Genomic DNA, 27,857 nt, shown 5'->3' with positions numbered 1-27,857 from the left:
TTATTTTGGTTAAGTTGAATGTAGATAACTACTTGATTTATTTGTTGATTTTTTTTTTTTTAGTGTGTCATTTTAAACTTAAATGTTTAGTTTCTAGAAAGAGGATTGTGTGTAATTAGTTTTTGAAATTGTAATTAGAAAGATGATTGTTTGCCCATTATATTTGGTGTTTTAATCCCATTTTATAATTAATACATCAGAAATTAGGAGGGCAATTAAGGAAGTAAGGGAAGAAAATTAACATTTTTAAAGAGCCTGCTTTTTACAGGGTGTTTTATTTGTGTAATTGCATTTTGTCATCACATGAAAAACATGTAATAAATATTACTTAAAGGAAAAAAAAACTAGATAATGAATCTGAGACCTAGAGAGACCAAAAAACTTTCCCAGAACTTCAAAGCAAGTACATGGCAGAACTGTGATTTGAACTCTAATCTAACGCCTGGTTTGAATGTGTTTAGTCATATATGGGGTTCAGAGATGACAACTCTCTTCACGTAATACATAGTCAGCACCCACGGAACTTTTGTGCTATGCCGAGTGTCACCCAGTGGGTTAATAGTGGACCCTCATTGTTGTCAAGAGTTGTATTATATATATACTAGCGATACTTCTTTCTGCTAGAGCAAAGGAACAAATATAGATGTGGTAGATGGGTGGCTGATAAATTTGATAGAGTTTTATTATGTAATGTTGAGCCAGTCACTTAACCATCCTGGGACTCAGAATTTTGTCATCTGTAGGGTGAGGGAGTTAGAGTGAAGGATCTCTAAAGTCCTTTCTTCTAAATTCAGTGGTTTGCCTATCAGCAGCAGATAATAATTTCTTGAAATATTGAGTATATTGAGGAGTAGTATAGTAATAAATTACCACTTGTTGAGTACCTTCTGCCTCGTACTTTACATACATACATACATATATGTACATACATACACATACATGTGTGTATTAGTAAGATATATTTAGTCTTACTAACATCCTTGGAGTACAAACAGTCTATTTTATAGCTGGAGAAACTAGGCTTATGGAATTTCCCAGTGGCAAGCAATTCTTTCAGAGATGGAGCTGGGAGATAAACCCGCAGCTTTCAAGTTTCCAGACCAGTTCTTTCTCCATGTTCCTACTTAACTAAAGGATCTTTGACTACCTTACATTAGGGCCTTGAGGTGAGAGGTTTTCTAGTGTGGGCAATTCGGAAGATAGGGGTTTTCCATGCCTCTAGACTAGTCTTTCTGTCCATATCGTGGATCAGATCTTGTCATTCTTGACTAGTACATGAAGATGTATTTGAGAGCTTTTGGTTAATTCCATTTAGGGACACAGCACCTTAATGTAGATGATTCACTAGTATGTGAAAATTTCAGCCTTGCTTTTCCAACTAAGTCATAGAAGCCATAGGGGAGACACTGATTTTCTTAAGAGGCAGAATCATCTGAATATTTGCCGTAAGTTATATAATCATTGCATTTTTAACAAATTGAACTTGAGGGACATGTTTTGTTGCCTCCTCTGAGTTGATACATGCTAAATTACTGGCTTTCTGATTTTTTCACCCCTTTATCTTTATTTTAATTTAAAAGCATTTATTATACTTTGAGTAAAGTTAAATGAGGCCTAAGGCCGCGTTGGGAGGAAGGACCTTTAAGCCTTGGAATTTAGGAAAGATATAGAGGCGTTCTTTTGGATTGGAAATAATACATAATCAAGCAGATGCTAATGAAAAAATGAAATGCAGGGGAAGAGAAAAGAGACTAGGGTGCCTGTTTGGAAGTTTTATAGAGGAGAGTACATTGCCCCTTTATTACAATAATGTTTCTGAACTATAATAAGGTCTTTCATTGCAAGTTCAGCTTTTTTCATTCATTTGTTTTGTGCTCTGCTTCCTCTGTTACTAATTGTCAGCACAATAGTCTTCCAACTATGAAGTCTCAGTGTCCTTTTGGACCAATTTGTCATTGTCTTTCTCCCTCACCCCCCAACCCATGCACTCAGAATCTATTACTATGGTTGCATTTTTAGACATTTTTAATGTTTTAAAATGGCACTGCTTTTGAAACCTGCCAGAATAGTTCATGATAACTGAATCATCCAACCAGCAACAGTTATTGCTTCCAAAAGCACACTGATAAAGTTTCTGTCTCTGTAGGGTGTTCTTATAAGATAATTAAAAATAAACATCTAATACTCTTTACAGCATTATTCCATATGCATTGTTTCCTTTGAACTTCACCTTAGTCCTGTGGAACATTTTATTAATATATTTTTGTTAAACTATTATTTACAGATTTACTGTTTGCCTCATAAATTGTTGGATATTTCTGTGCCTCTAGGAAGTTCCATCTCTATTCTTTACCTATTGATGAGTCTTTATTTTTATCGACAGATTATTTTATTATGACTAAGGAATCAGCAAAGTTGGCTTAGACTGACAAGCCTGAACAAATTCCGATATTAGACTCCTGGCAACTTTAGTTACATGTTAATTCATGTTAGGTTTTTAACATTTTGGCCAATGAACACTTTAAATGTGCTCTCAGCCTTGTTCCAATAATCTGGTATTGACAGAAAGACATTATTCAAATAAAACTTCTATAAAGAAGTCCTGAAGCAGTATAATAATACTTGACAGCTTATCTGTCACTTACAGAACTTTGTCTTATCATGTGATCAGGGCTTGTTGGTGCTTTTAAATATTATGTCAGTGAAGATGGCAGTTATTTTTAATGCATGAATACTAAATAAAAGATTGGTCAGTTTTCTTTGGGAGAAAAGATATTTCAGTTCTCTGTCACCTGTTTGTATCAATTTATTTGCATAAAACTAGAAAGTGAAATACAGTTGACCCTTGAACAGTGCAAAGTTTACCCTTGTGTAGTCAAACATCCATGTTCTAACTTTTGACACCCCCAAACTTAGCTGCCAATATCTTACTGTTGCCCAGAAGCGTTACCAATATCCTAAACAGTTAATTGATACATTTTTTGTGTATTACATGTACTATATACCATATTCTTATAATGTAAGCTAGAAAAATGCTATTAAGAAAGTCATAAGGAAGAGAAAACATATTTGCTGTTCATTAAGTGGAAGTGGGTCATCATAAAGGTCTTCATCCTCATTGTCTGTCTTCATGCTGAGTAGGCAGAGGAGGAGGAGAAAGAAGGCGTTAGTCTTCCTGTCTTGGGTGGCAGAGATGAAGAGATGTGGAGCAGGTGGAAGGGAAAGGCAGGAGAGACAGGCACACTTGGTGTACTATTATTGAAAAAAATCCATGTGTAAGTGGAACTGCGCAGTTCAGACCTGTGTTTTCCGAGAGTCATCTGTGTGAAGGTTATCAGAAAGAAAGAAAACTTTACTTCCTTTCATTAACAACTAACATCCTAAAAACAGTATGTGATACAAAAAGGGACATGAATTTGGAGCTAGAAAACCTGGATTTGAGACTCAGTTTTACCACATTAATGGCTTGATGATTTTGAATAAGTGATTTAAACATTAAATAGCTTCTTTTTAAAAAAATTTGTGAACTGGAAATGACCATACTTTAGAACTCAACTGAGAGGATTAATTGAGAAATAATGTATGTGAAATCTTAATGTAGTGAAGCAATTGATAATATGCTAAGATAATTATTTAGTAGTTACTATTTAAAAAATAAATTTTGGAGAAAGATATAACAGAAAGCAAAGTTTTCCTACTGATTTAAATTGGCAGAGATTTAAGATGAGATTTTCCCCCTTATTCTTCTAGAGATCAGTGAATGAACTGATTCTTTTACCTTAGTTCATATAGCTTGCTATCAAACCAGATTTTAAAATGAAGTGGTGTTGTTGTTGCTGTAGTAAATACCCAAGAGGCTTCTTTATGTCTGTGGTTGGAACCATCTTTCAAAGCCAGGTTACCTTATTTGGAGTCAGAATTCCTGAACGCAAGTAAAACACATCTATACTTTCCCCTTACAGTTTAAAGAAGTTAGGGAGTGCTTTCCAACGAGGTCACTATTCAATGCCTAGGTTACTGGCTGATATGCTGTGGGTACCTAACAAATATTGTGTAATTAATGTCTAGATTTACTATGGAAAAAAATGTCAAAAATAAAAACATAACAGAAAGGTCTGAGCCTAAGAGGGCAACTCCATTTGGAAGTAGAGGCCCTAAGAAAAACTAATGAATGGTATAGGATGGTAGTAAAACCAGGCAAGTCAGTGTCATGGAAGTCAAGGAAAAGGGACTCAAAGGATAGGGAGCCAAGAACATCAAATGCTGCAAAGAAATGAAAATGAGAACAAGGAAAATATATTTGATGAAAAAGAGACTTCAGTAGAGTGGTAGAAACCAGAATTTAGCTAATTGGTTAAGGCATAGGTAACAATGGCCAGCTTTGTAGATTATTTTGAGTGATTTACCAGCAAAATGAAGGAGAGGAATAGGGCAATTAGGGGGAAGAGGAGCAGCATTTAATACAAGTGCTTTAAAGAGTGACTTTGAGGCTGGGCGTGGTGGCTCATGCCTGTAATCACAGCACTTTGGGAAGCAGAGGCAGGCTGATCACCTGAAGTCAGGAGTTTGAGATCAGCCTGTCCAACACAGTGAAACCCCATCTCTACTAAAAATACAAAAAATTAGCCAGGCATGGTGGCATGCACCTGTAATCCCAGTTACTCAGGAGGCTGAATCAGGAGAATCGCTTGAACCCGGTAGGCAGAGGTTGCAGTGAGCCGAGATTGTGCCACTGCACTCCATCCTGGGTGACAAAGCAAGACTCCATCTCAAAAAAACAAAAAAACAAAAAAAAAAAACCAAAGTGACTTTGGATCTGCATCTTGGTCTTTGTATATGTTTATTGTTTATTTCACTGTGGTATGTAAGCACTGATAAGCTATTTTGAAGTTATGTGAGTAGAAATTGTCTCGTTGGTACAGATGGAAATCTCGAGGCATTTAAGTTGTAAGTTACTTGTAAGTGGGAGCTATACAGTGGGTACATATGGACATAAAGGTGGAAATAATAGACCCTGGGGACTCCAAAAAGGGGAAGGGTGGGACAAGGACCAGAAAACTACCTGTTGAGTACTATGTTCTTTATTTGGGTGATGAGTTCACTAGAAGCCCATATCTCAGCTTTATACAATATACTCATGTATCAAACCTGCACATGTACTTCTTGAATTTAAAATTTTTTAAAAAGTTGTATCATAGTCATATCTAATAAAACTAATCTTTAGTATTACCGAGTACAAATTCATATTCAGATTTCCCACTTGTTGCCTGAAACTGGTTTAGACCAAAATGTATTAAGGAGCACCACGCATTGCATTTGGTTTTTATAAATCTTTTAAGTCCCTAGTAGTCCAGCAGAGTATTAGACTACCCTCCTCACCCCACTTTTGGGTACATTCAGTTATTAAAGAGACTACGTCATTTATCCTATGAAAGTTCTCTCTTCTGGAATTCTCTGATTGTTTCTGCAAGGTGTCATTTAACTTTTCCTCTACCTCTGTATTTACTGTAAAATGAAGTTAGATCTAAGGATTCCATCAGATTCATATTCAGAATTTTTATCAAGATTGTTTCCTTGGTGAGTCTGTGTACTTCATATTGCGTTATGTCGAGAGGTACCTAGTATTTGGTTGACCAGCTATTAGTAATGCTATCGTTGTTCACTGGGTTATGGTAGTGACCGCGTCGTCTCTTCATTATAAACTTAAGTTTTCCTCGTGTGGTTACCAGATAATCTGTGGTTTGACATGTTGGCACTATGCAATATTTAGTCTTAATTTTTATTTACCAAATGATTTTACCATTGATTTTTGCCTGAATTAATTATTTTATTAGGGGTAGATTATCTTTTAGCTGTTTTTTAACATGTGATTTCAGTTAGCCAAGGCACAGATAAATTGGGGCAATGTATTAGTCATTCTGTTTGTTTATTTATTTGAGACCAGCCCTGTTTAGGCATAGTACCAGAAATCAAATAGTATGGACCTTCCCCTAAGGGAATTTTCAATCTAATGTACATTCTTGTTGGATTGTTTAAATATTTTGTTATCAAATCCCAGTTCATCATGTTTCAAATATAAATAGCTTTTCTTAAAAATAGACCGGGCACGTTGGCTCACGCCTGTAATGCCAACATTTTGGGAGGCTGCGGTGGGCAGATCACGAGGTCAAGAAACTGAGACCATCCTGGCCAACATGATGAAACCCCGTCCCTCCTGAAAATACAAAAATTAGCTGGGCCTAGTGGTGCACACCTGTAGTCCCAGCTACTCAGAAGGCTGAGGCAGGAGAATTTCTTGAACCCAGGAGGCAGAGGTTGCAGTGAGCTGAGATCGCGCCACTGCACTCCAGCCTGGTGAAAGAGTGAGACTCTGTCTCAAAACAAACAAACAAACAAACTCATAATTATTTTTCAGATTTTACCATGTTATTCAGTAGCATGTTATGAATGGTTAGATATCCTGTGTACGTCTGAATGATTTACTTCTGTTTCATGCATTATGACTATAAATAAACTGCTTATTCTGGTGTATGAGTACAATGGAGTTTTATGCCACTGTTAAATATAATGATGTAGATCTTTATTTACTGAAATGGAAAATATCCAAAACATATAATATCATCAATCATGGTTTCATTTTTATTTTTAAAAAGTGCTTAGGAAAGGTCTAAAAATGTATGTATTCAAACACTAATAATGGTTATACCAGAATGGTAGGATTATGAATATTTTTATTTTGCTTATACTTATTTATGGGGTTTTCTGTATTAAGCATGGATGATTTATACAGTGAAAGTAAATCAAGAAATATGTTTGAAAGCCAACTTGCCCACACAACAATGTGAATTTACTAATGTCACCAAGCTGTGTACTTAAAATGGTTAAAATGGTGCATTTTATGTTATGTATATTTTACTACCTTTTAAAAAAGCCCATGGCTATTATACTGGAAAAATTAAAATCAAAGCCAAAAAACCAACATGCCTAATTCCTTGAGTCCACTAGATTTTTGCATGCCTCTTATAATTCTTTTAGTAAATGATTTATGTCGTTTTTATGTTTTAACTGTTGTCTCAAAATGACCACAGTATGTTTATTTGTAATTTCAAGTAGGCAAAAAGTATGCAAAGAACAGTTGTTCTAGAAGATTCTTGAGGTGTGTATTTGTTTAATTAGAGGCAGTATTCGGTAGGTAAACAAGATAGAGAAATATTGATGGGGAAAATACTGGCTCTGTAAATGTGCTTTTGGTAAATTATAGTATTTGTAGTGACCATATTCAAAAAAGAAAAATGTGTTAGGAGAAGTTCACATTAACATATCGTGACTTAAAATTCAACTCAAGTTCATAAATAGTATTTCATGTTAATTCCAAAGTGGTGGTTTATGATAATTAAAATGTCACAATTTGGAATGTGGATGATAAAGTGAAAAACATCTTCTAGAGGGAAATGTAATGTTACTAATCCAATCTTACTCCCATTATTTGTTGAACCCCTTGTATTATGGAATCAAATGTAATAACTTTGTCTTCTCTCCTGTTGGCTTATGTGGAGAGAGATATGTTGAGTCTGGGTGATAAATAAGCAAATGGTTCAGACAGAAATAACTAGCAATGTGGAGTTGGATTGATGTGAGTCTGCAGATCACTTTTCCATTATTAGTAGTTGAACATTTTTTAAATCATTAACTTCATTGGTATTGGAGAATGTGAGAGCCAGCAGCGAAAGAGCCCAAAGGCTCTCTTGCCTTCCTTTCTGCTATCCTTACCACTTTCTTTCCCTTCAGCTTCTCATTCTAAACCACCTCTCATTACTCCTACTTGGAGAAACGAGATATCAAGGATCAGCATCCTGCTAGGAGATAATCCTCATTCCTGTCCATCCCTATATGGTGGAGAGAACCAGAGACAAACACATTGGAGCCCTCACCAGCTCAAACATTATTATCCATTGAAACTTATCCTGGATTTCCTTATATGAGAAAATGTGTCATAGATGGGAGAAGGGCCAAGCACAGGGAAGGTATAGAGAAGGTATAGAAGAGGGAACAAGACAGTACTGTGGCTTTGATAGATGATTACTGATTTTTAAGGCACTTTTCCTAGCAGTATATTCTCTTCAGAAGAGCATGGGATTGGGATTGAGATAGACTTGGAATAAATCCTTATATAATGACTCACAGTTGTGTGTTTTGGGGCAAGTTATTTAGATTGCCTGAGTCTTTTAAATTTGCTCATTTATAAATTGGAAGGTAATAACACCTTTTAGATTTTTCCTTTGGATTAAATGAGTAACATTTGTACACCACTCTTTGTGCAGTGCCTGGAATGTAGTGATCGCTCCACAGTTATCTGCTGCTGGAATTGCTCTCTACCAGGACACCTGCCTAACCTAAGTCACCTTTGCTCAGTGGATTAAATGAATCTCTTAAAGGTTGATGTATTGAATCCTAAATAGGTATTACGCTTTTTTGCCCCTAGAGAGTGAAAACATTAAACAAAAGATAGAAATGCTTTTTGTCCCATTCAAAGAACCTCCATGGTGTATCACACTTTTAAGATCTGAACAATAAACTTGATTTATAGTCATCGTAACTCACAGCCAGCATTATTTCATTCTGTGATTTAATGAAAAATGGAATCTATTATTATGCCTTTGTTTTTCACATTGGATGTTATTTTAGAAAGAATAAAATTAGTGTTTAAATGGCTAAAGAGGTTGGTTGAAATGAAACTTTTAAACATTTTAATAAGATCCAAACAGATGATCTCTAAAAATTTTCTTTGGTGTATGTATTTCTTGATCTGACATGTTGCAGTCTTTCTAATTGGCTTTCAGGTTTGCAGAGTAATTACAGCTTTGAACAAACTTTGTCATCTGTGGCTCAGAATGGTGTAAAGTAAGCAGAACATTTAAAATTCAGTTTGTGGTTCATGTTGCTCAGGAGAGTTTAACTAGTGTATAACTATCTAATACAAGTAACGGTGTAACAAATAACACTGAGAAGTATGTTATAATAAAAGTTAGCTACCTGGCATTTTGTATAAGCACATTTACTTTACTGATAATCAATTGGTTAATAGTTCTTAGAATCTCTATCCAAAGTTTCTACTTCTGATTATTTATTTATTTTTTTAAATTTTAATAATTTATTTTATTTAACCCTATATATGCAAAATATTTTTTTTATTATACTTTAAGTTCTAGGGTACATGTGCACAATGTGCAGGTTTGTTACATATGTATACATGTGCCATGTTGGTGTGCTGCACCCATTAACTGATCGTTTACATTAGGTATATCTCCTAATGCTATCCCTCCTCCCTTCCCCCCACCCCAAAATAGGCCCCAGTGTCTGATGTTCCCCTTCCTGTGTCCAAGTGATCTCGTTGTTCAATTCCCACCTATGAGTGAGAACATGCGGTGTTTGTTTTTTCTCCTTGCAATAGTTTGCTGAGAATGATGGTTTCCAGCTTCATCCATGTCCCTGAAAAGGACATGAACTCATCAGTTTTCATGGCTGCATAGTATTCTATGGTGTATAGGTGCCACATTTTCTTAATCCAGTCTATCATTGTTGGACATTTGGGTTGGTTCCAAGTCTTTGCTGTTGTGAGTAGTGCTGCAATAAACATACGTGTGCATGTGTCTTTACATCTGTGTGATTTATAATCCTTTGGGTATATACCCAGTAATGGGATGGCTGCGTGAAATGGTATTTCTAGTTCTAGATCCCTGAGGAATCGCCACACTGTCTTCCACAATGGTTGAACTCATTTACAGTCCCACCAACAGTGTAAAAGTGTTCCTATTTCTCCACATCCTCTCCAGCACCTGTTGTTTCCTGACTTTTTAATGATCACCATTCTAACTGGTGTGAGATGGTATCTTACTGTGGTTTTGATTTGCATTTCTCTGATGGCCAGTGATGATGAGCATTTTTTCATGTGTCTGTTGGCTGCATAAATGTCGTCTTTTGAGAAGTGTCTGTTCTTATCCTTTGCCCACTTGTTGATGGGGTTGTTTTTTTCTTGTAAATGTCAGGATCAAATTCACACATAATAATGTAAATTGGCTAAATGCTCCAATTAAAAGACACAGACTGGGAAATTGGATAAAGAGTCAAGACCCATAAGTGTGCTGTATTCAGGAAACCCATCTCACGTGCAGAGACACACATAGGCTCAAAATAAAAGGATGGAGGAAGATCTGCCAAGCAAATGGAAAACAAAAAAAGGCAGGGGTTGCAATCCTAGTCTCTGATAAAGCAGACTTTAAACCATGAAAGATCAAAAGAGACAAAAAAGGCCATTACATAGTGGTAAAGGGATCAATTCAACAAGAAGAGCTAACTCTCCTAAATATATATGCACCCAGTACAGGAGCACCCAGATTCATAAAGCAAGTCCTTAGAGACGTACAAAGAGACTTAGACTCACACATAATAATAATGGGAGACTTTAACACCCCACTGTCGACATTAGACAGATCAATGAGACAGAAAGTTAACAAGGATATCCAGGAATTGAACTCAGCTCTACACCAAGCGGACCTAATAGACATCTACAGAACTCTCTACCCCAAATCAACAGAATATACATTCTTCTCAGTACCACATCACACTTATTCCAAAATTGACCACATAGTGGGAAGTAAAGCACTCCTCAGCAAATGTAAAAGAACAGAGATTTTAACAAACTGTCAGACCACACTGCAATCAAACTAGAACTCAGGATTAAGATACTCAATCAAAACTGCTCAACTACATGGAAACTGAACAACCTCCTCCTGAATGACTACTAGGTACATAACGAAATGAAGGCAGAAATAAAGATGTTCTTTGAAACCAACAAGAATAAAGACACAACATACCAGAATCTCTGAGACACATTTAAAGCAGTGTGTAGAGGGAAATGTATAGCACTAACTGTCCACAAGAGAAAGCAGGAAAGATCTAAAATTGACACCCTAACATGACAATTAAAAGAACTAGAGAAGCAAGAGCAAACACATTCAAAAGCTAGCAGAAGGCAAGAAATAACTAAGATCAGAGCAGAACTGAAGGAGATAGAGACACAAAAAACCCTCCAAAAAATCAGTGAATCCAGGAGCTGGTTTTTTGAAAAGATCAACAAAATTGATAGACCGCTAGCAAGACTAATAAAGAAGAAGAGAGAGAAGAATCAAATAGACGCAATAAAAAATGATAAAGGGGATATCACCAGAGATCCCACAGAAATACAAACTACCATCAGAGAATACTGTAAACACCTCTACGCAAATAAACTAGAAAATCTAGAAGAAATGGATAAATTCCTCGACACATACACCCTACCAAGACTAATCCAGGAAGAAGTTGAATCTCTGAATAGACCAATAACAGACTCTGAAATTGAGGCAATAATTAATAGCCTACCAACCAAAAAAAGTCCAGGACCAGACGGATTCACAGCTGAATTCTACCAGAGGTACGAGGAGGAGCTGGTACCATTCCTTCTGAAACTATTCCAATGAATAGAAAAAGAGGGAATCCTCCCTAACTCATTTTTTGAGGCCAGCATCATCCTGATACCAAAGCCTGGCAGAGATGCAACAAAAAAAGAGAATTTTAAACCAATATCCCTGATGAACATCGATGCAAAAATCCTCAATAAAATACTGGCAAACCGAATCTAGCAACACATCAAAAAGCTTATCCACCATGATCAAGTGGGCTTCATCCCTGGGATGCAAGGCTGGTTCAGCATACACAAATCAATAAACATAATCCGGCATATAAACAGAACCAAAGACAAAAACCACGTTTATCTCAATAGAGGCAGAAAAGGCCTTTGACAAAATTCAACAGCCCTTCATGCTAAAAACTCTCAATAAATTTGGTATTGATGGAACGTATCTCAAAATAATAAGAGCTATTTATGAGAAACCCACAGCCAATATCATATTGAATGGGCAAAAACTGGAAGCATTCCCTTTGAAAACTGGCACAAGACAGGGATGCCCTCTCTCACCACTCCTATTCAACATAGTGTTGGTAATTATGGCCAGGGCCATCAGGCAGAAGAAAGATATAAAGGGTATTCAATTAGGAAAAGAGGAAGTCAAATTGTCCCTGTTTGCAGATGACATGATTGTTTATGTAGGAAACCCCATTGTCTCAGCCCAAAATCTCCTTAAGCTGATAAGCAACTTCAGCAAAGTCTCAGGATACAAAATCAATGTGCAAAAATCACAAGCATTCTTATACACCAATAACAGACAAACAGAGTGCCAAATCATGAATGAACTCCCATTCACAATTGCTTCAAAGAGAATAAAATACCTAGGAATCCAACTTACAAGGGATGTGAAGGACCTCTTCAAGGAGAACTGTAAACCACTGCTCAACGAAATAAAAGAGGACACAAACAAATGGAAGAACATTCCATGCTCATGGATAGGAAGAATCAATATCATGAAAATGGCCATACTGCCCAAGGTAGTTTATAGATTCAATGTCATCCCCATCAAGCTACCAATGACTTTATTCACAGAATTGGAAAAAACTAAAGTTCACATGGAACCAAAAAAAAGCCCGCATTGTCAAGACAATCCTAAGTCAAAAGAACAAAGCTGGAGGCATCACGCTACCTGACTTCAAACTATACTACAAGGCTACAGTAACCAAAACAGCATGGTACTGGTACCAAAACAGAGAGAGAGACCAATGGAACAGAACAGAGCCCTCAGAAATAATACCACACATCTACAGCCATCTGATCTTTGACAAACCTGACAAAAACAAGAAATCGGGAAAGGATTCCTTATTTAATAAATGGTGCTGGGAAAATTGGCTAGCCATAAGTAGAAAGCTGAAACTGGATCCTTTCCTTACTCCTTATACGAAAATTAATTCAAGATGGATTAGAGACTTAAACGTTAGACCTAAAACCATAAAAACCCTACAAGAAAACTAGGCAATACCATTCAGGACATAGGCATGGGCAAGGACTTCATGTCTAAAACACCAAAAGCAATGGCAACAAAAGCCAGAATTGACAAATGGAATCTGATTAAACTAAAGAGCTTCTCTGCACAGCAAAAGAAACTGTCATCAGAGTGAACAGGCAACTTAATGGGAAAAAATTTTTGCAATTTATTCATCTGACAAAGGGCTAATATCCAGAATCTACAAAGAACTCTACTTCTGATTTTTAAAATTTAAATTGCCCTACCTTGCTTTAGGAATAAAAGGAAAATACTCTTTTAAAGAAGTATTGGCTAATCCATGTATTAACCACCATTTCCTTTAAGAATCATGTGTTTCTGATTCCTTATTGTGAACATGCAAGAACTCACAAGTTTTTCTATTTACTTGATCACTGGTTTTAACATGGTAATTTAGAGTTTTAACTTTTTTGAATTTGGATTCAGCTTTTTAAGTTATATTTGTTTTGTACAGCAACAAACCATAAGACATTGTGATATTCTCTTGGTAGTCATCCAACTACCACTTGAATATCTTGGTATACAGATTGAATGTGTTTGTAGAGTATTTCATACTGAGATCTATAAAATACAGGTTTATTTCTATTATACTATTTATTTGTAATTACACGTAACATTATTTTTGTTGGACTAGAGGGTTCAGAGGACCTGATCAAATCCTTTATATCATAAATGAAATACTACTTTATAATTATATGGGTAGAGTGATTAGTAGTATGGTGTGTGCTATGAGCTCATAGAGTTTCCTATTCATTTTTGTGTGCCCAGCATTTTGCATAGTGCCTGGCCCATAACTGACATTTCATATATATCATTTGGTTCATGGATACTTAGCAAATTTAGTAAAAACAGTCAAGTTGTGCATAACTACTTAGTCATTATGTTACTCTTTTAATATTTTTCCAAACCACTGCATACATAAATACAAGAATTTTATTCTTCTCTAAGCCATTCCTTTTCAGTGATCTGCTTGAGAATGGTAGTTAAAGTAATGTCTTTTATTGTTTTCAGCAGCCTTATAAATTATGGTAATTGATATTTGGAATCTGATAACGGCACTTTAGCTCCTAAAAGTCTGGTGTTGAGAAGTTCTTTAAATTATAGCATTTAAACTTCATTTAGATATGGTGTTGAAAATGTGCTTTTAATTCATGATAGTGCTTTTAAAGACGATGAACTTGAGGGCTTAGATGTAAAGTACTTTCAAAAGGATCACACCGCTGATTGTGTTAGAACCTGGATTTGAATTTCTTACTCTGATTGCAAAGTCCATTATCTTAATTACCTTATATCACCATAATGGGAATCTGAAGTAAAACTGAAATAGTGAACCTCAGACTGGGCATTCTTTCTTTGCTTCTGTGCTGTATTTCTCTGTACCCCATAGTTCATTCTTGAGTATTTCTCTTGGGCACGCCCCTCATTTAAGTGTCTGTCCTCCATTCTTTACATTTAAAGCCAATCAGTTGCCCAGTCATCAAGTATTTATTATATACTGCTATGTCCTATCACTGTCCTATCACTCTCCTACACGCTATAAGAAGAACTGTGCACACAATTCCTAACTTTTAAGTAAGTTAGCTCGTGAACTACTGGCTGGAAATTTAATAGAACTTTTGAAAAGAAGGATATGGGGAGTAACAGTTGGCTTCAAAGAGAATCAGACTGATGGGCAGAGTCAGTCATAGGAATTGGTTGGCTCTTTATTAGTACAAATTAGTATAATGTCTTTGGTATTTTAAAACTTACATCTTTCAAATGAACACTGTTTTTGCTTATTTTTTATGGAATACTATATTTTGTATTTTTTAACTTTTATATTTCAAAAAGTATGTAATGCTGCTATACAGAGTTGAATTGTGATATAATAGATTTTGTGACCTGTTGATTCTACCACCTTTTCATTATTTTGCACATCCCCAGGTTCTCACTTTCCTCCATACCCTTTTTAAATTTCTTAGTTGATTATCGTAATTACGCCCTTGCCTTGCTCCCTTGCCTTGGATTCTCAATTCTTTTCTGTTTTCTTGCTTTGACAAACTTACTTGGTTAAAATACAGCCTTGCTTAAATTCATTACTCTGTGTTCCTCACCTGTACACATGCAGCTGAATATATTTGAGAGAAAATACACAACCATGATCTCTGTTACTACTTTAAATTCTTCATTATTAAATTCAGGTTGGTCCTTCATCCTTCTTGGCCGTCATGGTAGATTTCCCTAGTCTGTCTGTACTTTCGTTTTCCCAGAGTGCTATTTCATATCTTTTTTTCTTCAAAGCCCGATGAATCCTTTTGCAACCTATTCCCGATGGCTTTATATCCTAATTCATTGAAAAAAAAAAAAACAGAAGCAGTGAGAAAATAATTTCTACCAGCTTTTACTTGCTTCTGTACTCCTAATTGCTTTTGGGCCCTTATATCTTCTCTCTTATTTCATTACTAAACTATTTATACTCCTGATTAGAGCTACCCCTTTACTTATCTAGTAAATTTAATCCCTTCTTGCTTCTGTAGGAACATTGCTTTAGAAATTATCATTTGGTAGCATCAAAATTACCTTCTTTGTTGGATTATTACTACCAGAATTCATTCATTTGGAAAAATATTTATTGAGTACTGTGTGTCTGGCATAGTTCCAAGTGCTAAGAATATGAGAATGGAGCTTACAATCTAGTTGAAAAGACAGTAAGCAAAAAAGATACTAAAAAACTTCATATCAAATGTTAGAAAATAGTAACATGCTATGGAAAATAAAAAATAGAGCAGGTAAGAGAAGATGGAGGGAGAGTCCTAGGTAAGGGGTGCAGATTGCAGTATTAAATAGGATGTTTAAGGTAGGCAGCTGTGTGGATGTGTGGGGTGGGAAGAGTGCTAGGCAAAGGGCAAAAAGTTCTAAAGCAGAAAGAGTGTAGTGCATTGTTGAGGAAATGCAGGGAAGCCAGGGTGGCTGGCAGAGCAGCCTGAAAGAGAGTACTAGGGAAGTAGGTCAGAAACTTGAGTAGGGTCGGTGGGAGGGTCAGATCACATAGGACACCTGCTGATCACTTAAAGGCCTACTCTTCTATTCTTAGTGAACTGAAACACTGCAGAACTTTTTTGCAGATCTTCATTTTAAGAAGATTTCTGGCTGCTGTATTGAGAACAGACTGCAGTGAGGGGCAGGGGAAAGCTATTCTAAGGTTTTTGGAATCATCAGGTGAGAGACAGTGATGGCTTAGTCTGAGGTAGTGGAGGTGGTGAGAAGTTATCAGAAGCAGGTTATGTTTTTAAAGTAGAAACGCCAGGATTTGCAGGAGTGAATGTGATGTCAGAGAAGAGAGGACTTGAAGGGGATTCTTGGGTTTTCAGCTTGGGCAATTGAAAGGATGGAGGTGTTGTGTGAGCTAGAGAAAGCCATAGTAGAGGTTGGCAGAAGGAGGAGCAGGGATGAGAGAGATCAAGAGTTCACGTTCGGACATGTTCAGATGTCTCCCAGAGCACAGTTTCTGTCTTTAACTTCTGTAGTCACTCAGCATCTCTAAACAGGAAGAATCTGGTCTTTGGGCAGCTGGGAGGTTTAGGCATTGGGCACGGAGAATCTTAACTAGAATTACAGCAGTGGAAAACCGGTTATGAATGGTCTCCCACTTACAGTAGTTCAGTGTAATGATGTCTTTTACTTTACCATGCTCCTGACAGCAATACACACTCAGTGGAAACTGTATTTCAAATTTTGTATTTTTGTCTTTTCCTGGGCTAGTAATTTGCTGTGTGATACTCCCTAGTGTTGCTGGGCAGCAGCAGCAAATCATAGCTCGCGGTCAGCCACAGGATCACAACATGCACAGTAGATACTCTACAGTGTACTGTGTTGCCAGCATTTTTCTGGATGCTCTCATTTTTTGTGTTTTCACATCTCATCATGTCGACAAAACATCCATCTATGTGTAGTATTCAATACTGTACTACAAAATAGGCTTTGTGTTAGATGATTTTGTCTAGCTCTAGGCTAATGTGAGTGTTCTGAGAGTGTTTAAAGTAGGTTAGGCTAACCTATGATCTTGGGTAGTCTAGGTGTATTAAATGCATTTTTCCTCACAGTATTTTTGACTTTCAGTGGATTTATTGGAATGTAACACAGTCATAAGTCAAGGAGCATCTGTAATGACAAATAGTATAAAAAAGGAAGATCACTTTATCTTTCAGCCTAGGTGATGGAAAAATTATGCAAACGGGGAGGAGAAATGCATTTTAGGGGGAAAATACTGAGTTTGGTTTCAGGGGTGGTCCAGTAATTCAACCAGGTAGAAATATTCACTACGTATTTAGACATGTGTGTGTTAAAGTAGAACTCCATGGTGAAAAAAGTTTGGATTTTGATATTGGTAAACTGAGAGATGATTACTGAAAACATGAAAACTGTTAGAAAAGAAAAGAAAACTAAGCAGAGACCTTTGGGTGAATGATTTCTCTCAGTGTAAAGGGCCAGTAAAGAGCTAATCTGGGACTGGGCACGGTGGTTCAAGCCTGTAATCCCAGCACTTTGGGGGGCCGAGGCGGGTGGATCACTGGAGGTCAGGAGTTCGAGATCAGCCTGGCCAACATGGTGAAACCCCGTCTCTAGTAAAATTAGAAAAATTAGCTGGATGTGGTGGTGCATGCCTGTAATCACAGCTACTTGGATGGCTGAGGCATGACAATCACTTGAACCCAGCAGGCGGAGGTTGCAGTGAGCCGAGATTGTGCCACTGCACTCCAACCTGGGTGACAGAGCGAGACTCTATCTCAAAAAAAAAGAAAGAAAAAGAAAAAACCACAGCTAATCTGAGTAATGAATTGGAACTGTAAAGACAGAAATGGTGGTTGATAGTTGCTAATGATGGAGATAGGACACAGCAGATAAGCACTGAGAAAAGACTTGAAGTTTTCAATGGAGATAAATTAATTTCTTTGAAAAGAGCAGAGTCAGCAGACAACTCTACCCTATTTTTTTCTTGGTGTCCAATACCACTTATCCTTTAAAACCCAGCTCAGATATATGCCAAATAATAGTTAATGTTTGTCGAAAGCTTACAGGTCTCATATTATGCTAATATTACATGAGTTTATTATTAATTCCTACATCAATTCTATGATGTAGATACTGTTTCCCACTTAACTGTTGAAGACTAGAGAGTTAAATTAATTTGTCCAAGTTTGTATAGTTAATGGTATGAAAATATAATTGAATCCAGGCACACCAGTGTCAGAATCCATACTTTTAGGCTCATGTTCTTTGACATCTTCCTAGTTATTCACTAACAGAATTTAATCACATTTAGACTGACTAGCTCTCGGGGCTGTGGATACTAAGAGTTGCAGGCAGTTTATATTGTCAAAGGGCTTATAATCTAGGTAAGGATAAGTGATATTTGTAATTTTCTTAAAATGATAAGTAATACTGTAAGATAGTCTATGGTAGGTGACAAATGAGGGATATGGTAATAAGTAATGAGAATTGAGAGGATGAAATGGCCAATCTAGGGCCAGGTGTTATGGAAGGTTTCATGGAAGGAATAATGTTTGATCTGGACCTTCAAGGATCAGAATTATTGTGACTGCAGGTGATGCATATGGATAGAGATAAAATAAGTGGGGGAAGTATTTCAGATAACAAGAACAGCTGGAGCAAAGGCATAAATAGAGGAAAGGGTAAGATGTGTTTGGGGAAAATTATATAGTCCAGTTGAGGTGGTTAATGTGGCCAGAATGGGTGAAGGATTGGAAAGGAAGACTAAGGTCAGGTTGTGAATAATACTGAGTGGAGATCCATAGAAAGCTGTGAGTTCACACTGGGTTTTGTTTAAAATAGAACTCTGTAGTTCTCAATTATTTACTTCTTGGTTTAAATATATCCATATTTAAAGAAACATTTTATTTTATTCTTAGAATGCCAATTAATGAAAACAGAACGACCAAAGCCAAACACATTTATAATCAGATGTCTCCAGTGGACCACTGTTATAGAGAGAACATTTCATGTAGATACTCCAGAGGAAAGGTAAGAAATTCATTTGTTTTCATTTTGTGAAAAAGCAACACTCCATCTAATGTATTTGTGTCTGACTTTATTATTTGTAAATATATGTAAATACATTTTTTAAATGCTATAGTCTCTAAATTCTTGTTTCTGGCATAATACATGAATAACGGTGGCTTACAAAATAATATTTAATATATCAGAACCTCTGGGCATGCTAGAAGATATACTTTCAGAGAAACAGAACATTTAAATGTTAAAATATACATTTAAAAAGACATTTTTGGCCTGGCACGGTGGCTCACGCCTGTAATCCCAGCACTCTGGGAGGTCAAGGTGGGTGGATCATGAGGTCAGGAGATTAAGACCATCCTGGCTAACACGGTGAAACCCCGTCTCTACTAAAAAAATACAAAACAAATCAGCTGGGCATGGTGGTGGGTGCCTGTAGCCCCAGCTACTCAGGAGGCAGAGGCAGGAGAATGGCATGAACCCGGGAGATGGAGCTTGTAGTGAGCCGAGATCGCACCACTGCACTCCAGCCTGGGTGACAGAGCGAGACTCTGTCTCAAAAAAGAGAGACATTTTTTAGCGAAACTACCTTTTTAAAAAAATTGTATGATTGTATTCATACTTGCAATTCTGAGGCTAGTGATAGCAAAAGATTGCAATTAACATGCCATTCTAAATTAATTGCAAGTGGCTGCCTGGAGCACTAGGTTGCTAAGGATTCTGAGATTGGGTCTAAGGAGTGGGAGGGGGAGGATTAATTAACATTGACTGTCATTATTGCTAAAGTGGGTAGTGACAACACTGTAGTAACCAACTCATTAACTTCATCGGGTCCACGTTTTTATCCTCCTGATCTATCAGTTTTTACAACTACTTCCCAATTCTATATCCGCTCACTCTGATACTGAGTTAGGTCCAGCGACCACAGTCACAAAACCGTTATCCTGTACATGTTATATTTGATCCTAATCAGCAGCTTTGTGAAGTTAAATCTTATTAGCCTTATTTGCCAAATGAATACATTAAGTTTTAACAGTCTTGTCTAAAATTTTAATAAAAGCACAATGGTAAAGTATTATTTTAATAACCCTTTTGATCAGTAGAGTAAATGGTAATGTATGATTGATTAAGAAATATAGAAAAGAGTTAAGCATTGATAATATTTTCTTTTGTGTACTTCCAATCTTATTCTGTACAGATGTTATTAGGCCTTTAGTATATATACCGTTCTGGGTATGGGTCCCCGAGCTCCACCCCTCCCCGCATACCTTCCCCTCCCTGTACACCCTCCCCTCCCCACCATTGATCCTGGGGCTTTTCTCCCTTGATAATTAATACTGAGCTTTCAGTTTGTTGATATGTCCACCCATAATCCATAACCACTAAGTTGGGCTAATTCCTATGTATCTTTTCAGATCTGAACTTAAAATGTTATTTTTCCTACAAAACCTCTGACTCTTATGGACTAGGCAGGTTCCCCGGCTAGGTACTTAGATATTTTCCTTTGTACCTTTTCTGTCAAGTATATTATAACTGTAATCCTTGTTTGCCTTTCTCACTAAACTTTAAGATTCTTGATAGCAAAGATCATGGCTTCCTTGCTCATTTAAAAAATCTTTAGCACATAGTCCATGGCCCAACACAGTATTTATTGACCGGCTGGATGAATGAAACTTTTCCCATGTCAATATATATTCTTTGAAAATGTTATTCTTAGTGGATTTTTAACGTCTATTGAAGCACAATTCGTTTTGCCATTTGTGTTTACAAAGCTGGATTTCTGTCAGATCTTAAGACTCTAAAGTCCTCTGCTATTCCTGTAATAATATACTATTCTGAACCATCAGTTTTCATTTGCATTTATAACTATAAGAAAAAACAGTATTAGTACAAATGAAAAACAGCATACTTATATTTGCCATTAGTTTGTGCATTTCTGTATACCTCTAGAATCTGGTGTTTGGAAATTCTATATGACTCTAGATATCATTGAAGACTTAGGGTTAGTGTGAGTTAGAAAAAACTCTCTGTTTTTAGTATTCTGCCCAGTCTAAAATTTTTACCTGTCGTAAACTAAATGTATATCTCTTACCTATCTTACATTTATTTCAGTACATGATATAAGGTTGGACTCTTATTTTTTTCTCAATGGCAAGGCCATCGTCTCATCTCCATTCATTAGATAATCCATTTTTTTCTCACTGATTGTGGATAACACATATACATATTTGGGCTTTTAGGATTTAGTCTTTTTTTCCCCTTTGACCTTTCTGTATTCTAGCATTAATACCACATGGCTTTAATTAGATAAACTTTATAAAATTTTTAACTGTTAATATAGCAACATATCCCTTTTTGTTTTTAAATAAAAATGGTCTTAGCTACATTAGTGCATTCTTTTAAAAAATTATGGTAAAAAATTACATAATGTGAAATCCTCTTCCATTTGGAAGGGTATAATAGAGTATTGTTAACTATGTGCATATTGTTGTACAGCAGAGCTCTAGAACGTTTTCATCTGGCATGACTGAACCTCTGTTCCCGTTGAACAACAGCTCTCCATTCCCCTATCCCCAGCCCCTGGAAACCACTGTTCTACTTTCTGCTTCTGTGAATTTGACACTTTAGACACGTCACATAAGTGGAATCATACAATGTTTGTCCTGTTACTGTCTTATTTCACTTAGTATAATGTCTTCAGAGTTAATCCATGTTGCAGCATAGTAGAGGATTTTCTTCTTTTTAAGGCTGAATAATATTCCATTGTATGTATGTAACACATTTGCCTTCTTTCTTCTCTTGAGACAGGGTCTTGCTCTGTCACCCAGGCTGGAGTGCAGTGGTGTGATCATGGCTTACTGCAGCCTGGAACTTGGGGCCAAGGGATCCTCCCAGCTTAGCCTCCCCAGTAGCTGAGACTACAGCTGCACATGCAACTAATTTAAAATTTTTTTTTTTTTTTGTAGAGACAAGGTTTCTCTATGTTGCCAGGGCTTGTCTGGAACTCCCGGCCTCAAGCAATCCTCCTCCCTCGGCTGGAATTACAGGCATGAGCCACACTCCTGGCCAATACATTTTCTTTTTCATTCATCTGCTGATGGATATTTAGGTTGCTTCCACCTCTTGTCTATTGTGAATAATGCAACAATGAGTATGAGAGGGCGGATATTTATTTAAGTTCCTCATTTAACTTTGTTCGAATAAATATCCAGAAATGTGATTGCTGGTTCATATGGTAGTTCTACTTTTAATTTTTTGAAGAATCTCCATACTGTTTTCTATAGCATCTACGTTATTTTACATTCCCAACAATGGTGTACAAGGTTTTAATTTCTCCACATCTTTGCTGATACTTATTTATTTTTTATGTTGTTGTTTTTTAAAAATAACAGCCATCCTAGCAGGTGTAAGGTGATATTTCATCGTGGTTTTGATTTGAACTTCCCTGATAATTCATAATGCTAAGCATTTTTCAAATACCTGTGTATCATTTGTATGTCTTCTTTGAAGAAATGTCTATTCAAGTCTTTTGCCAAGTTTTTACTTGTGTTTCTGTTTTTTGTTTTCGCTATTGAGTTGTAGGAGTTCCTTATACATTTTGAATATTAAGTCCTTATCAGACATAAAATACATTCTCTCTGTAGTTTGCTGTTTTGTTCTGTTGTTTGCTGTTTTGTTCTGTTGTTTGCTGTGCAGAAGCTTTTTATTTTGATGTAGTTCTACTCATCTCTTATTGCTTTTGTCAGCATCAAGAAATCATTTCTAAGGACCAAGTTATGAAACTTTTCTCCTGTGGTTTTTTCCTAGGAGTTTGTAATTTCATGTCTTATATTTATTCTTCGATCCATTTTGAGTTCATTTTGTGTGTGTAAAATAAGGCTCCACTTTTATTCTTTTGCATGTTGATACCCAGTTTTCCCAGCACCAATACATTTCCACATTGTGTTAGTCATGGCACTCTTGTCAAAGATCATTTGACCATATATATACGGTTTTATTACCTGGGCTCTCTGTTCTGTTCCATTAGTCTATATGTCTTTATGCCAGTACCAAACTGTTTTAATTACTGAAGCTTTAGAATGCATTTTGAAGTCAGGAAGTATGAAGCCCTCAGCTTTTTGCTTTCTCAAGATTTTTACAGCTATTTGGGATTCTTTATGGTTTCCATATGAATTTTAGGATTGTTTTTTCTGTTTCTGCAAAAATGCTGTAGGATTTTGAAAAGGATTGCATTGAATATGTAGCTTACTTTGCGGCATTGACATCTTAACAATATTAAACCTTCCAGTGCATGAACATGGGATATCTTTCCATTTATTTGTGTCTCCTTTCATTTCTTTCAGCAATGTTTTGTAGTTTTCAGGGTACAGATCTTTCACCTTCTTGGTTAACTTTATTCCTAAAGTATTTTATTCTTTTTGATGCTTTTGTAAATGGTATTTGCCTTAGTCCCTTTGGGCTGCTACAACAAAATATCATAAACCGAGTAGCTTATAAACCATAGAAATTTATTTCTGACAGTTCTGGAGGCCAGGTGTTTAAGTTCAAGGTGTTGGCAAATTCAGTGTCTATAGAGGGCCCTCTTCACGGTTCATAGAAGGTGTCTTTTCCCTGTATTGTCACCTAGTAAAAGTGTCAAAGGAACTCTCTGAGGACTTTTCTGTAAATGCTCTATTTTAATTTATGAGTTCTGTCATGACCTCACAAAGGCCCACTTCCTAATACCATCACCTTTGGGGTTAAGTAACCCAGAACATTTATTCTTTTGTAGATCTAGTGTCTGCAGACAATAACAATTTTATCTCTTCATTTCTGATAGTTTTATGTGTTATTTCTCTGTGTTTTTAAGCAATGTTTAATAATTTTGATGATAGCACATACACCTTTTTTCCTTATTTTATTGGATACACTTCACTTATTTACTATTAAATATGATTTGTATATGTACTTTATTATGCTGCACATGACCATCCACAATATAAACAAAGATTATTTTTCTCTCTTACAGCTAACTACTTTCACTATCACAGCCATGGCCACTATACTCACACTCACATACAGAGACACATGTACATGCGTACACATATACCTCGCCCCCACCGTGTTCCAGATACATTGAACTCTTTGTTGTTTCCCAGGTACTAATGCTATACTGTGCTCTTACATTACCTGTAGCTCTTTCCTTCTTGCCCTTTTGCCCCTACTGCTAGGAACACCTCATATCCTTTGCTTGTCTCTTGCTCATCCTGGTCAGTACCAATTCATTTTGCACATCTACATTCAAGAATTACCTTTCTCTTTGGGTCCCCATCACAAACTATTATTATTGTTAGAACACCACTGTACTCAGTGTATAATTGTATCATTTTACCCATAACATTTTATTATACTTCCTCATAATACCAAGGCCCCCCCAATCAGACTGTAAGTTCTTCCTAAGCCGTTCCTTATTTAAACTTTAGGAGCACACATGTATTAGACATTTAATTAAATATTTATTAGTAAATGAATAATCAGTTGGTGAAAATTGTTTGATTTTTGCGTAAGTAGTATATGTACTTTTAAAATATTAATGTACTTCTTTCATAGAGGTCTCCATTATGTTTTTCAAATTAATTACATTTTTACACATTACTTAGGAATTAGAAGATTGAATGCCCACTTTCAGTTAGTCAGGTACTTTGACCTGATACTCTTTTGCAGGAATTACCCCTCATACCCCTCCATCCTCACCAAATGGTGTAGGGTTATAGTTTAAGTATCATGAATTATGATGAATTAGGTAATTTGGGTCAGTAGTCCAGCTAACTACCATGAGTAAAGCTGGAAAAGACTTTAGTTTTTGTTTTTTAAAAAGGCACCAGAGAGCTGATAAGGCTAAGATTTATGGGGCCAAAACTTTATTGAGAAAAGAAACCCAGAGAGTGAACCTACTTTTCCCTTTGGGTTACCTGTTAGTTCTTGAAGTAGTATTGGAGATGGAGACATGTTGAGTAGCTCCCAGAGCTAGGAGTGATATTTTGGAATCTAGGATCTACCAAAGAGGAGACATGGTAAACCACTACATTTTGGTATTGATAGCTTAAAGGACTGTGCCCTATAAGAAAGAGTAAACTGGAAATAGATTTGCTTTGAGAGGATTGATGTATAATTATAAATTATTTCAGTCCTGAAATTGAGTGAAGGTGATTCAACTTTGCTAGTTTTCTAGGAGCTTGCTAAAAGCAAATGTAAATTCTCTCTAACAGAATATTTTGTCTTCCTAGACCTCACATTACCTCAATTTTCATGTGCTACGTCCAGGACTTGTTAAAAAATGAGTACACGAAAATTCAACACAATGTGGCCAAAATAACAGAGGGAAAAACAGACAATAGAATTATATTCATAGGAACTCTAGATAAAAGAACTATGCATTAATTAGTATGTTCAAGTATATTAAGATTGGGTGATTCTGCAGAGGGAAAGTATAAAAAAGAAACAAATGGATAATAGCTTTGATTTGTAATCAAGGTAAAATTAAAAAGAAAGAACCCCATAGAAATTCTAAAATTGAAAACAAAACATTTGGAATTGTGAGTTCTAGCAGACGGCTTTAATGGCAAAGTAGACCTCACATTAGAGACAATTAGTGAACTCAAAACTACGTCAGAACAGAACGTTTATAATGAAACATGCAAAGATAAGAGGATAGAAAATAAAAGTAAGAATAGAATGTAAGATAAAAAGAATGTAGTGAGAATGTCTTACATATATATAATTGGAGCTTCAGAAGGAGAGGAGAGAATAGAGCAAAAAGTATTTGAAAATATGATTGAAATTTTAAAAAAATGGCTAAAGATGTCAAACCATAGTTTCAAAAGTCCTATAAATCTCAAGTAGGAAAAATATGAAGCAAATCCCTAATCTCATTAGACTATTCAAAAACAAAGAGAGTGTGAAAATCCCCAATATAGATAGAGAAAAAATGTACTTTGCTTTCAGAGCAGCAACACCTAGACCAAAAGGTAATGTATCAATATGTGGGATGGAATAATAATGAAATATAATGGAATGATGTTCCCAAATAATGGAATGATAATGGAATATTTCCAAAGATGATGAAATGATATCCCCAAAGTTCTGAAAGAAAATGAATGCTAAGAAATAACTTTTTTCCATGAATAAAAGTAAAATGAAAATATTTTCAGTAAACAGTTGATAGAGGCTGGGCATTGTGTCTCATGCCTATAATCCCAACACCTTGGAGGCTGAGGCAGGAAGATCACTTGAGCCCAGGAGCTCAAGACCAGCCTGGGCAACATAGTGAGATTCTGTCTCTACTCCCCTCACTCCCCCCGCCGCCAAAATTTGATAGGATTTCTCACTAGCACACCTGAAATAACTAACCTAGTATTTTTTTTTTAATTATTATTATTATACTTTAAGTTCTAGGGTACTTGTGCACAACGTGCAGGTTTGTTACATATGCATACATGTGCCATGTTGGTGTGCTGCACCCATTAACTCATCATTTACATTAGGTATATCTCCTAATGCTATCCCTCCCACTTCCTGCCTCCCCACAATAGGCCCCGGTATGTGATGTTCCCCTTCCTGTGTCCAGGTGATCTGATTGTTCAATTTCCACCTGTGAGTGAGAACATGCGGTGTTTGGTTTTCTGTTCTTGCGATAGTTTGCTGAGAATGATGGTTTCCAGCTGCATCCATGTCCCTACAAAGGACACGAACTCATCCTTTTTTTATGGCTGCATAGTATTCCATGGTGTATATGTGCCACATTTGCTTAATCCAGTCTGTCACTGATGGATATTTGGGTTGATTCCAAGTCTTTGTTATTGTGAATAGTGCCACAATAAACATACGTGTGCATGTGTCTTTATAGCAGCATGATTTATAATCCTTTAGGTATATACCCAGTAATGGGATGGCTGGGTCAAATGGTATTTCTAGTTCTAGATCCTTGAGGAATCACCACACTGTTTTCCACAATGGTTGAACTAGTTTACAGTCCCACCAACAGTGTAAAAGTGTTCCTATTTCTCCACATCCTCTCCAGCACCTATTGTTTCCTGATGTTTTTAATGATTGCCATTCTAACTGGTGTCAGATGGTATCTCATTGTGGTTTTGATTTGCATTTCTCTGATGGCAAGTGATGATGAGCATTTTTTTCATGTATCTGTTGGCTGTATGAATGTCTTGAGAAGTGTCTGTTCATATCCTTTGCCCACTTTTTGATGGGGTTGTTTTTTTCTTGTAAATTTGTTTGAGTTCTTTGTAGGTTCTGGATGTTAGCCCTTTGCCAGATGAGTAGATTGCAAAAATTTTCTCCCATTCTGTAGGTTGCCTGTTCACTCTGATGGTAGTTTCCTTTGCTGTGCAGAAGCTCTTCAGTTTAATTAGATCCCGTTTGTCAATTTTGGCTTTTGTTGCCGTTGCTTTTGGTGTTTTAGACATGAAGTCTTTGCCCATGCCTATGTCCTGAATGGTATTACCTAGGTTTTCTTGTAGAGTTTTTATGGTTTTAGGTCTAACATTTAAGTCTCTAATCCATCCTGAATTAATTTTCGTATAAGGAGTAAGGAAAGGATCCAGTTTCAGCTTTCTACTTATGGCTAGCCAGTTTTCCCAGCACCATTTATTAAATAGGGAATCCTTTCCCCATTTCTTGTTTTTGTCAGGTTTATCAAAGATCAGATGGCTGTAGATGTGTGGTATTATTTCTGAGGGCTCTGTTCTGTTCCATTGGTCTCTCTCTCTCTGTTTTGGTACCAGTACCATGCTGTTTTGGTTACTGTAGCCTTGTAGTATAGTTTGAAGTCAGGTAGCGTGATGCCTCCAGCTTTGTTCTTTT

At 36.4% G+C, this 27,857-nt stretch overlaps 1 protein-coding gene across 2 annotated transcripts in view; it reads left to right on the top strand.

Moving 5' to 3' along the window:
- The window catches only part of AKT3 (AKT serine/threonine kinase 3), a 361,197-nt gene that overhangs the window by 168,152 nt on the left and 165,188 nt on the right, over positions 1 to 27,857 (top strand). For both annotated transcript variants that reach the window (XM_025361843.1, XM_025361849.1), the window contains exon 4: positions 18,899 to 19,010. In XM_025361843.1, the coding sequence (XP_025217628.1) occupies positions 18,899 to 19,010 (112 nt within the window). The remainder of the gene's footprint in view (positions 1 to 18,898; positions 19,011 to 27,857) is intronic.

This window comes from Theropithecus gelada, chromosome 1, assembly GCF_003255815.1.
Source record: "Theropithecus gelada isolate Dixy chromosome 1, Tgel_1.0, whole genome shotgun sequence".
Classification (NCBI taxonomy): domain Eukaryota; kingdom Metazoa; phylum Chordata; class Mammalia; order Primates; family Cercopithecidae; genus Theropithecus; species Theropithecus gelada.
The sequence above is the reverse complement of the archived record's forward strand: the minus strand, read 5'-3'. Positions and strand labels throughout refer to the sequence as shown.